Consider the following 13,970-nt stretch of genomic DNA (forward strand, 5'->3'; position numbering starts at 1 on the left):
AAGGTGGATTCTTAACCACTGGACCACCAGGGAAGTCCCTCAATCCTTTTTTATATATTCCACCATACTCTCATGGCCAAACCCCATCTCTCTCTCCACATGTATAATTACACACATCCACACACACACACACACACACACACCCCTTCTCTATTCAACTTTTTTCTACATCTATTCTCCCACTATTGAGAACAGAGAAAAACATGTAAAGGAAATAATAATTTACATATTATTGAGCATCAATTAAGCACCTATCACTATGTCAGGTATTTCCACAAATATTACCTCACTTTTGGCACAAACCCTCATAATCTTGTTGCCTTTCCACCTCATTCAGGCACATTTACTTACACCAGTCCCCAGGCTAACCTTCCACTCTCTAACCCCAGACAAGGCAGTATTGTCTCCCGCTGTCCAGTGCTTTATCTATCCATGTTCTGGATTTTGTTCCTTTCCTTTTCCTCATAGAGCTTGGCAGTCTATTTCATGCTTTCTTTCTTCTATGTTTCATGTGCTTCTCTCTTTTTGGATATTTCCAATTAACACAGAAGCATGGTCAATTACCTATCCATTTAAAAAAAAAAATCTCCCTCAGAGTGACTGGTAATGGGTACAGGGTTTCTTTCTGTGGTGACAAAATGTTGTAAAATTAGACTGTGGTGATGCTTGTAGAACTCTATGAATAAACCAAAACTACTGTATTGTATACTTCAAGTGGGTGAATTGTATCATATGTGAACTATATCTTAATAAAGCAGTGACAAGTTCTCCCTTCCATCATCTCCTTTCCTCACTGTGTTTACTTGTTCGCCTCCCATTCACAGCACAGTCCTCTACCATCTAAGCTTCCTCCTCTAATGACTCTTAGAATAATCCAATGAGGACTTTTCAGTTCTTATTTGTTCAGCCTTCTTTCAGACAGATTCTAAAACACACATGTGGTTATGTCACCAACCTCCAACCTTCAATCCACTGTCTTATAATGCAGTTAAAATTACTTTTCATGGCATTAAAATTACTTTTTCTGGCTCCTGTCTATCTCTTTCCCCTTATCACTTTTGGCTCATTCCACAAACATAATCTCCAGCCATGACCTCTTTCACACATTGTGCAGGAGGCTCATACAGTTTCTTCTGTGTCGCTATCCTTTGCTCACAACTCTATCCAATGTTCTTATTCACCCTTCAATCTACAGCTCCGGCCTCTCATTTCCCAAAAAACATGGCTGGATTCTGGCAGTCTAGGTTTAGTGCCTATTCTCCACGCTTGTGCATGCATGCAGTGTACTTATCTCTACACTGAATTTATCACAGTATTATAACTGTTTACTTACCCATATTTCCCCACTAGACAATGAACTCTAGCTGATGAGGGCAGGGACTTGCCTTTCAACTCTTTAACCTTATTACATAATTTAGGTTTAGTAAAAGGTTGTCGAAAAAAATTAATGACCTAGTCTTGTTTTCTGTTTTCTCCTTGCCTCACTTTACAATGAATTCTGTATGAATCTTCTAAGAAACAATCTCTAATAACTTCTCTAGTGTTAACACTTTATGATTCTTTCTATGATGCAATCGGTAATTCATATTCTTTTCCATAGCTGTGTTTTCTAACCCACAGGTTTAACAGGGAACAACATAAGGGAAGGAACTAACACTTGCTGAGTACTTATGATGGGATAGGTACCATGGCAGGCCTTTTCATGTATTACACAACAGTTAATTCTCCATGAGGTGGCCGTTATCATACCAATTCCATATACAGAGTCTCAGGAAGAGCTAAGTCACACCACTAGTTGGCACTGGAGCCAGGAATCAAATCCACATTTGTTTGTTTGTGTATTCTACTGTATCACACTGCATTGTGTCACAAAATTCAGCACTATAATAAGGAATGGCTACGATAAAAGATCATATTTGTTTCAATAACATTCAGAAAGCAAATATGTATACTTATATGAATAATGCTAAGTAATGAATGATAGTCTTTCAAGAACATTGAGTACCCACCATACATCATAGGCCATGTTTTTTGAGTGAATGCTGAATCTAATATATAATACACGTTTATATAACATATAATATAAAAATAAATTAGGGAGTGGGACTTCCCTGGTGGCACAGTGGTTAAGAATCTGCCTGTCAATGCAGGGGACACAGGTTTGATCCCTGGCCCGGGAAGATCCCACATGCCGCGGGACAACTAAGCCCATGTGCCACAACTGAGCCTGTGCTCTAGAGCCAGCAAGCCACAACTACTGAGCCCACGCACCGCAACTACTGAAGCCCACATGCCTAGAGCCTGTGCTCTGCAACAAGAGAAGCCACTGCAATGAGAAGCCCGTGCAACCGTAGCCCCCGCTCACCACAACTAGAGAAAGCCCGTGTGCAGCAAGGAAGACCCAGTGCAGTCAAAAAAAAAAAAAAAAATGAGGGTGCAATGAGTTGGAAAGCTCTCCAGTTAAAGTTTAATTTGCTAATAATTAACCACTTGGAGATGTGGGGAAGAAAAGAAACTTACAGCAAAAGTTTTAAATAGTCTTTAGCAAATGCTGATCATGAAAAATAAATACTGAAAACTTACTTGGCATGGCAGTTCCTCAAAAAGTTAAAATAGAATTACCATATAATCCATCAATTCTACTTCTGAGTATATACCCCAAAGATTTGAAAGCAGGGCCTTAAACAGGTATTAATATACCCATGTTCATAGCAGTATTGTTCACAATAGCTAAAAAGTGGAAACAACCCAAAATATCCATTGACAGATGAATGGATAAACAAAATGTGGTATATACATACGATGAAATACTAATCAGCCTTAAAAAGGAAGGAAATTCTGACCCATGCTACGACATGGATGAACCTTAATAAAATAAGCCAGATACAAAAGGACAAATATTGTATAATTCCACTTATCTGAGGTACCTAGAATAGTCAGATTCCTAGAGACAGTAGAATGGTGGTTGTCAAGGCCTGAGGGCAGGGAGGAATGAGGAGTTACTGTATAATGCATACAGAGTTTCAGTTTGGAAAAGACGAAAATTCTGGAGATGGACGGTAGTGATGGTTGCATAACAATGCGGATGTACTTAATGCCACTGAATTATACCTCAAAAGAGGTTAACATCGTAAATTGTATATTTATTTACCACAATAAAACCCAATATTTGAAGTCATGACATGTTACTTTAAGTGAAAGAAAAAATATAATTTGGTTTACACATGTATGTCAACTACATATCTAATGCCTAAATGGACTATGCCCAATTCCAAATATTCTACCAAGTTAATTTAACAAACATTTATTGTCCCATTGTCTGACCACCTGCCCAGAATCTGGATTTCGAAAATCTTTGGTAACCAAAGATACACAACAGTCTTCTAGTTTCCCCTGTCCAATGCGGTATCCACTAGCCATATGTGGCTGTTTAAATTAACTAAAATTAAACATTCAGTTCCTCAGTCACGCCAGCCACATTTCAAATGCACAATGGCCACCTGTGACTAGTGGCTGCTGTATTGGGCAGTGCAGATACAATGACATTTCCATTACTACAGAAAGTTCTATTGGACAGTGCTCTTTTAGATTGTACTGTAAACAGTATATGGTAAACTCCTTTGGTAAATCGTTGATGTGTGTGAGAAGCAGCGTGGGTCAATCCAGAGTAAAAACAAGGAGCCAATTATACTGACTGATCTATAGAGGAAACATCCAGCTGATGGAATGTTTCACTTTTTAACTAGCAGCATCACACAGATACAGAGAGCCATCCTTATCAACCACATGTTGCACAAACTTTAATGATGGGAAAAGTATCACTATATCGACTTGGACACACCAATAGACAAGTCTTAAAAAAAAATAGGATCCCACATTGGGAGAAATGGTATTAAGCACATTTTCATAGCAACTCTACAGAATATTATGGAATTTCAAAATTAAAACTACACAGATTTTATAGCAACATAAAATAATATATGCTAGTATGTTAAGTAAAACAGCGCATGACAAAATCAAATCTATATTGATTCCATGCATATAAAAGCTAAGTAGAGATAGGGATAATTACTACAAGGGAACCCAAAAAAACAGAACCAGGTGGTATATTTGAAAAGTAATTATGGACATTAATAGAACCACTGTTCAAATATTGTTAAAACAGTAAAAAAGAAAGTAAATGGGCCTATTCAATTCTATTCTAACAATGAAATTATGTTAACACCATTTGCATGTTTGCTCCAACCTCAATTTCATACACGGAACTTATGCATATTTTGTGTCATGCAGTCAGTTGTGGCTCTAATAAAATAAAATGCCCCCTGAAAGGAACATTTTCAAAGAACTGAAAAACTGGAAGAGTCTTTTAGAGTTCACCTGATCCAGTTCTAAAATAAACTGAAACACAGCAATTCAAAACCTGTGCAATTTAAGATAAATGTGCATCGAGTGCACAGTGCTTTTGTTTGTGTATTAACCTTCTTTATCTAGCACATAAACCAGGTGATAATATATGTTAGCAAATATATTTAAATATGTACTTTCATATACTGTCAACGTGATCAGGTCATAAGTAGAATTATAAAGAAATACATCAAGTGACGGTGAAAAACGACAAATCTTACTTACTGCAAACGATGTTCCCTTTACAGTGATATACAACTTTCCCTATGAATCAAAACTCCCTGGTTTCTTTAATAAAGTTCTCTTCTAAAATAGTACAGATGTGTAAGGTGTTATCTGTTCAATTACATGAACATACATACATCTTTGTATATGATGTATGTTAGCTGGAGGATGTATAATTAAATTAAAATACTTAAAAAAAAAAGCAAGGCTATATGCAGAGTTTTTGGTGAATATTGTATTTGTCAAAACCATGTTTTGAGTGTTTTACTTAAGAAAATCAGTGACAAAGATAAAACAAGTCTCAGTCCAACACCAAGTCTGATGATGTAGGAAAGTTACAGACTTCATTCTTATTATTAACTTCTGTATGGTTATACACGTACTTATGTATCATATATAAATATGTGTTTTATCACATTTAAATAGATTTATGCTTATAATCCTATTTCTTTAATGAATTATTCTTTTCCTAGTTCTTTAAATTAGTGAGTAGCCTTCAAAGTTATAAAAATTAGAAATATGATTATTGATCCCTTAATGGGTTCAAATTGAAAAAGTTCTCATCTTATATTGAGTCAAACATTTTGTTGGAGGGAAGTTCTGGGTTCAAGTCCCAGCTAGGTCACTAACTTAAAGGTTATGCTGCTTAAGGGTACTTTACCCATCTGGCTTCAGTTTCATTATCAGTAAAATGAAAGCATGGGGAAGATGAGATCTAATAGCTTCTGGTCTAGAGATACCTGTTAGACCCAGTCAGATAACTTACCTCTCTCAATACAGGATCAGTTATTGAATTCAGATTGACAGCTCCTTCATAGGTCAGGTAATAGAACACATTGAGGGCTCGAACAGCCTCCGGCCCTTGCTGTTTATAGCCAAAAATGAGATCAATCCATTGGTGAAGCTGGCAGGAAACAAATTCACTCTCCAAAGCCTGAAAAAAAAGGTGTAGATCTTATTATTATGCTGAATTCTGTTTTTAAAATATATAGAGGAATTTAGAACAAGCAGTAAAGTTTACCTCTAAATTGACTGTGAACAGACTTATTCTGATGTCCTATTTTCCACCAGAATTTGTCCTCCCTTTTTACAGAGACTTTGCAGCACGTGTCACACTGAACTACAATCGACTGCTTAGATTTCAGTATTAGTCTACTTGTACTGTGAGCACTGGAGGACCAGGGCTGGGTCTGTCTCGGTCACGTTCGTAACTCAGGGCCTGACAGATACTCAACTTACGTTTCAAAGAAAGGAGGTCATACAATGTAAAGGTTACTTTGGGACAGCAAATGTGAAAATATTAAACATTGACTATTCACTTGAAATATTTATAATTTTTCTAGAATTAAAACAGTTTGTCTACTGTAACAGCTGTAACCAAATTATTTAGTTATTTCAACTGAGTTTTTATGACAACAAATTAGATCTTGGGAGGGATACTTATAATTACTGAATTATTATTCTAGGTACTAGTATCAAATCAGACCAAATATTTGATGCTATTAACATAAGTGTCCAATAAATAATGAATGAACATAATCAAGTTTTCAATAGAAATGCTGGGTTCAAGATCCACTTCCAATTCATCATGACATTCCCAGTTCCAAGCACTGTACCTAAAACACAGTAGGTACCAATAAATGTTTGCTGAACTTAATAACGTTAAAAATCCTAAAGAGTTTTAATGAGCAGAGACTTCTTATTTTTAGAAAAGTATTCAAACTTATTTAATGTTGTTAAAAATTATTCCAACATAAAAGCTTAGCATTATGGACTAGTCTATCAATAAATAATGTTACTCAAATCACAAACTCAAACTGTGAAGCTTAATTTGAAGCTTACCAAGTTGTATCAGGTAATGTATCTCACTGAAATTCTTATTTTTAGAGTCATAAGTGTATGACTGTGATGTATTTTTGGTGTGGCTTGCTGCTACGTTTTCAATATTATAAAAAGAAATCTGTTGGTTTTAAAACAAAATTGACTAACTTCTATAGCAAGCAACCAATGAGATATAAATCATCTCGTGACAAAAGACGTTCCTATTAGTTCACAGGTGTACGCTTGTGTAGATATGTGCTTTGTTAAAACAACTGCCTATGAAGAAGAAAATTGTTTATGGCTAAATTCAAATCATATATTTCCTTTAACTAATAATATTTAACATGGCTTCATAATATATCACATATCATAAAGTATAAAAAATAATTCTATAAATAAAACTCTAGGCAATTCTCATATTCCAAAGTATACCTGAATTGAAATATGCCTTAAAAATATTTATTTAGTTTCAATTGTAAAAGTCACTGTTTAAAACATCTCTTATAAAAACTCATTATATTTATAAATTTAGTAAACAGCTAAGAGAGCACAAAACTGCTTCATATTTTATTTGAAATAAGAAGAGAAGGGCTTGTAATAACTTTCAGGAAAGTCCTATTTTAAGCACATGGATTTAAAATTAATCTGAAAATCCAGGAACTATTAATGCAAGTTGCACACAAAAAATGATATGTTTGTTTCATTAACTTAGGTCTTGGGTAGTGATGGGGGTGAGGGGGTGGGGCTGGAGGACATGTTTAAAGAGACACATAAAAACAGCAATTGTCTTAATTTGTGAGCAGCGCACTCTACACAAAAGCCCTAAATATGTTCAAATTAGAGCAAGCTGCTTGATTGTCACTGCAGTCTCATGTCACATTAATGCATGACAAACATTAAACCATACACTTAAATGGCAATTTATATCATTTAAATGTTTACTGCCAGACTAGCTCATCACTCATTTAAATGTGACTTTCTGACAGCTAATTTCAGTTAATTTTCTCCAATTCACTTAATTAGAACTTTCAATCAGGGAAGGACCTATACATATCTTTGAGCTTACATTCTTTTTAGTTGTTCAGAATCTGAGTTAATAAACAGCTGAAAAGCTCTACTATAATAGATTAGCATGTAATATCTCTGGGTCTACAAAAATGTGTGACTATATGAAGCAAACTCACAGTATATACTCTTAAGAAAGGACCTACACTTATTTATGTAAATAATACTCTCGCCAGTAGTTTAAATACAAAACGTTTAGTTCATATACACACACACTATTGAAATGATAAAAAGAAACCCTGCATCTAAGCTAATTAACAATTAATGATTTCAAAATTGTTTAATAAGATAAAACAGTCAGGAGTCTCCTGAGTGTCCGTGGTATTGTGATTTGAGACTATAAAATTCCAGAAGGCTCAGCAAATGACAAAGTACAAATGAATTTTCTCAATATTAAAGCTCTAAAAACTAGGGCAATTTTATTTTGTGTCATCAAACAAAGAATTGTGAGTCTTCCTAATGTTGATTACTTCTTTATGCACATTCAAAATGGTGAAGTTGGTTAGATTTAGATGCTTAAACCTTTACATCTTGACACCACATCAAAATGTTAAGCAAAAATGCTGAAATGACAGACACGATGCTCACATTATGCCACAAGCACGCGTGCAGAAGTCACCATAGTGCCATGGTTCATCCCTCCCCTTACCCTGTTACACTTGGTCAGTCCTTAAGGGGTTGACCAGTAATTCACCGAATTATTGGCAAAATCTCTTCCAGAGGTTGATAAACATGTTACTTTAAGGAATAAACTTTAAATACATTCTAAAAAACTAAACTAAAAATCTCAGCAGTCTTCAATCATTTCTTGCAATATATCAGAGCTTTAAAAAGGGACCCACAAGAACAACTGCCATGGATATACAGGAATTGCCAAAAGTTTAAAAATCATTTAATACAAAGCCAGTTCAGGACTTTAACATCGTTTTGATACCAGTGAATGGCAATTGCCTAACCGAAAGTATATATATGATAATAAACAAATGCACTTACTAAAGACTAGACGGAAGAGGTAAGAACAAGCTGCAGGAAATTATTGACGGTAAAAAAAAATACAAATAATTCAAAATGGAAAACCCTGGGAATACATTTTATAACTTCTGTTTTTGAGATTCAAAAACATAAATTAAAAATTCTTTAATTCCCCTTTCATACGTTAAGATTTTAAAAAATACTCTTTATATAAATACTTATTTATATGCACATTTTCAGTCACAAAAAAATAAAAACATGCCAGTGGAATGCTAAGCATCTGAGATTTTTCAAAGCCTTTAGGACAGACAGTCCTCATTAGGACTGGAGTTAAATACGGTTTGCAGCTAGGGGATAGAAACATTCTTCCCATGCTGCTATCAAACCTAACCAATCAATTGTTAGTACTCCCCTAGCAGGCTAGATACATCATTTACATCCAATGTGTGCTCTGAGTAAAATTTGTAAAAAAGAAAATCCACTAAAATGTCCAACACAATACAATAATATTCAACTCATCTGAGTTATTACAAAATAAATCAGTGACTAACGTTCAACTGTTAAGGTTCAAATAAGACTACGAAAAGACAATCATATGAAGCCTCGCACGAATTGTCAATCCAATCCAGGGGGACCCATATTAGTCTTGACAAACTGTCTTGGGGCTGATATCTGTTTTTTTAATGAGATCTATTAAGCAGAGACTAAAACACTTGAGATATGCTAAAAAGTACAGTATACAGATGTCAAATACAAACACTTATTAGTAACTTTCATTTGTTTGGCCCACATGCAGAACATCAACAAATTAAAGGTTTAATATTATAAAGAAAATAGTAAATTATTCATAAATAACTCATTTGTGTAGCCCTGTGTCAGAAATAATTATAACATATATGAATATGTGTCTAACAATAAATCTCATTGAAAGATCGCAATCTACGTCTTCCTGAAACTAACCCATTAAGGAAATGAATTATTTATTAATAAAAAATGTTATATAAAATTATTGTTGCCTCTTATAGTGGAGTCAAATAATATGATAACATGTAGAAATCGTTTGCTTCTTCCAAGAAGTTCTAAGCTATTTGAGAATAAAAATTGTAAAATAAAAAGCATTAATCATGTGTTCAGTAATCTATGCATGCTTTAGAAATACTCTAGCAATTTCCTTGTATCTTCAAAAAATCATATTTCCTCTAATGTAAAAATTACATAAAATCAAGAAAACTAATTTCAATTAACAAAAGAAATTATTAGATAATTGTTTACCTCAAGACCAGGAAACCTTAATTGTGTATTATTTGTGTTTCTCATACTTGTAATTCCCAGATTGATGCTAATATTTAGTTACACTTTTGCTAAATCTTCTCATACCATGCCATTTTTAAAAAGCAACTAAATAAAAGCTATTGAAATCTATAGGATAAATAATTTTTACAAAAAATCAAATAAATAAATCAAATATTATTGACAAACTTTTAAGTACAGAAATAATTATATAACCAGAAAGAAATAGGCTTCTGCACCCCATACTACTACTTCCATTCCCAGGCTTTGAGAAGGTCCAGTTCAATTCCAAGATACAAAATGCCATAGCTATAAGCTTCAAATAAGAAAAATCACTGACTAATCCTCTTGACTTGATATGCATTTAATTATAAGATGTATTTAATCATATTTTAATGGAAGAAACTATAAAAACTCGTTTTGTAACTTTTTGTACATATAATTAAGAGTCTTAATTCATTTGAGTGTAGATAGTAATAAGTTTCAAAGGAGTTAATGTTTGGATTGGCAAAAATGTTATATATAATATTATAAACTTGGAATTTTAAGTATTTTTCATTTTAAAAACATGTAATAAGGCCTTCTTATAACACACACACACACACACACACACACACACACACAGATTTAAAATGAACTGGTCTGTTATGTTTGCATATGCTGGATTTCAAACACTAGTGGTAATGTTTCCTTAACATTGATATATGACCTTTGTAATTTACATTGAAGAAAGCTGTTTTTTTCAGCCTAATTAGAACTGTTTCAAATTTTCCTGCTAAATATATGATATAAAGTCCTTTCAACTTTTTTATTCTAGAGTTTCTTTCCATGTCAACTTTGTTCCAATCAAAATATGCTTTGAATTAAATGATTTTGATTGAATATGTGGATCACATTTCACTTCTAAGATTTAAAGTCCAAAAAGGAAAAGTTTAGCCTGTTCAAACAAAGCAAAAGCAGCCACTTTGCGGAAAGCTATTCACATTTAAGAAGACTGACAAATTGTTTGTGTGCACCATTAGGTCTAGTTTCTGCAATAGTTGCCAGATTTCCTGTCCCCCTAATAAGATACATTAACTCCTTAAATGCTGGCTCTGAATTTGTGATGAATCCAAGTAACCTCAGCAAATTTTTAATTTACCTATAATTTCCTTTTTTGAAATAGATTGAAAAAATAGAAAAGAAAAATTGCCGTTATATCAAATTCTTCGAGAAACAAAGGTCAGAGAAAAATTGTTTTTTTCATATTGGACAGATACAAATTCAAAATGTAAATATGCTTTCCAAATGGGATTTTTCCAGACATGACAAATCCACATTAATCCCCGTTTTTTTAAAAAAATGCATTAATTAACCTATTTAAGGATTACTTGTTCAGGTGAAACACAACAGTGAAAATACTGAAGTAGTTCATGAACTATAATCTACTAACATGAGCTTAACATTCTCCCATACTGATTACAAATACATCACAAAAATGCTTCTGAATTCAGATATTTACCTTCATATAAACATAGAACAAAAATGTTAAACAAATTTTATATTATTTACAAAGAAAAGTTTAACTTTGGGGGCTTAAAAAAAAGTTTAACTATGTGTGAAGCTGTGACATTAAGAACAATAATTCATGAATGTCAAGGGGGAAAAGAAGGAGGATCAAGGATTTAGGAAAAAATTGTGGGATGCTAAGAATAAAAATGTTATCTGACAGTTTAAAAAAATGAAATTTAGTCAACAACACACTGAAGTACGGGCTGAAAGGCAGATAGAGAAATCACTAAAGGAGTTCTGTACTTCTAAACTGCCCTTGAACTGTTGGGCAGAAGAGAGATTTTGGAGCCAGCAGCACACTGTTCATTTCTACATTTATACTATTACTAAAGAAAAGTGTGAGTTAGTATCATATCTTGATAATAACCATCAAGCACTCGTGCATCTTTTGGCAGGAGACTCATTCTGTCTACGATTGTTATTGTGTCGTTTTAAATGGAGTAGTCAACCAGCTGTTATATATTTTACACACTGAAGGCCATGTTTCCTTTGAAATTCATAGTTTTAATCTCAACTGAAGTCTGTATTGCTGTGTGCCAAGATCAAAAGGATTAGGCAAACTTGCACAATTACCCTCCTTTTCAGAGAGATGATTTTTTTCTAATGTTTAAAATAGTCCTACATGCTGACATTTTATCCAACTATTTTCTTTAGAGCTACAGAACATTAAAACATTTAATTAACATTTCAACCTTAGGTCACTCTTAATCTAAAATCTAGGAATTCACAATATACAGATATGTTAAACTAGTTACAGTGTAACACACATAGGGAGATGGAGCTTTTAAAAAAAATCTAATAAGGAACGATAGAGAACAACTATAATTAAAGGACAGATATGATGCATATGCATCAAGATAAAATAAATCTAACATAAGAGAAGTAAGACAATGCAAAAATGGGTAAGAAGTACATAAAAATTATGCCATGAAATTCTATAGACTTGTTAGAGGTGTGCAATGTATTTGACATTAAGCTTTCTAGCAGGCAACATAAAGAAAGAAACACGAACACTTACAAGAGTCAAAAGTGACTATAATGTAAAAACAAACCAGATGGCCTAGAAAAACACATTATTTCTATTCCTAAGATAAGAAATTCCTCCCTTGGCAATATGATGGAATCCAGGTATGTGACTCTCGGAGGGACTGACTTAATCCTGGGATAGATTTAGAGTATGGACAAATGAAGAGACTACATATTCTTCAGGCAATCCTGCATAAACACTTTCTCTTAGGTGAGGCTTGGAATGGTAAATTCTAGATTACGTTCCATGACAAGTACCTGGAATGCAGCCATTTTATTTTGTCAGTAAATGTAGAGCCACATGCTTCAACAACAGCTAAACTGAGTCACAGGACTAATAATCTCTTAAAAATGTGAAAGGAAAGACAGAAACAAGTCTCTATGGAAGGCAAGCTCACCTTCACTTGGAAGGGGGAGTGGTCTTCCCTAAGACAGATTCAAGATTTTCCTCAGAAAGAAATTCTGGATAAACTTTCCCACATAGATAAATGGTAAGAGAAGCCTCCAAATGCCAATCATGATGTCCAAATACACACAGATGTTAAAATGTTTTAAACCACGGTACTAAATGCTCAACCCTTTAAAAAGAATTAGTAAAGTATCCATAGAAAATTAATTTTGAGCATTGTATACTGCTGTTATGCTCTCTGAGATAAAGTAGTTATAAAAAATATATGCTTAAGTAAATAAAATACTAATCTAAAATTCTTAGTTATCTGCCTAGGTATAGAAAAAAAGAACAGGTTTCCTCTTCAACAACTGTAGAAAAATGTATTAATTTGCTGTATGAACTTCTGGAAGTTTTAATTTTATAGTCAGTTATTAAAAGAAGGAAAACAAAACCAAAAAAATTTAATCCCTTCCCATTTGCTTATCCACATAGATCTGATAAATACTAGCAGTCTCTTGCCTTTGAAGATGCCCAGACCAGCATCCCTACTTATTGCCAGATGTAGTTTAATCCCACAGGGACTCCAGATAAAAACAAGGAGCTGTCTTCATGGCACCAATGATTCTCTGGACTGACTGCCACAAATTTACGTTGGCAAATCAAAATCCTTGGCAAAATAGAACGCTTATTATATCACCACTTCCAAGAATAACCAATAAAGAAAAACTTGAACTAAAGAATATGAATGCAAATGTTGAATATGCATTCATATTGTTGAACAATATGACAACAAATGTCAGTTTTAAAGCACTGACAAGTTCAGCCAGAGAATTACATCTGCACTTACTTTGTGTGCCCAATTGTATATATGTATATTACGTAGGGCTAAAAGTCTTTTTTCATTCTGCAACTTTTGATTAATATCAGCAGCTCTGTCATCCATTCAATCAACAAACCTTTATTGAGTGCTTACTATAAGTTCTGTTCTATGCTAGATTCTAGGGCTAAGGAGATCAGATATTCCTTTGGAGAGAGGGTAGGGAGGCAAAGTCATCTCTAAGATGATTACAATAGCTTATGTGAGAGGCACTGAGAACCCCAATCAAGAAAGAAGCAGTGGGAATGAAGAAGAGGGGACAGATTTCAGAAAGATTTAAGATATGTTATTACTTATACCACCAACTGATTACCAATGTGAGAGGGGAAGGATGACACCCAGATTTCA

The 13,970-nt window shown here is 33.8% G+C and overlaps 1 protein-coding gene across 3 annotated transcripts in view; it reads right to left on the reverse strand.

Moving 5' to 3' along the window:
- LRBA (LPS responsive beige-like anchor protein) overlaps positions 1 to 13,970 on the reverse strand; it is a 750,846-nt gene that overhangs the window by 69,730 nt on the left and 667,146 nt on the right. For all 3 annotated transcript variants that reach the window (XM_068542607.1, XM_068542608.1, XM_068542606.1), the window contains exon 48: positions 5,396 to 5,563. In XM_068542607.1, the coding sequence (XP_068398708.1) occupies positions 5,396 to 5,563 (168 nt within the window). The remainder of the gene's footprint in view (positions 1 to 5,395; positions 5,564 to 13,970) is intronic.

Source organism: Eschrichtius robustus, chromosome 4, assembly GCF_028021215.1.
Source record: "Eschrichtius robustus isolate mEscRob2 chromosome 4, mEscRob2.pri, whole genome shotgun sequence".
In the NCBI taxonomy this organism is placed as follows: Eukaryota; Metazoa; Chordata; class Mammalia; order Artiodactyla; family Eschrichtiidae; genus Eschrichtius; species Eschrichtius robustus.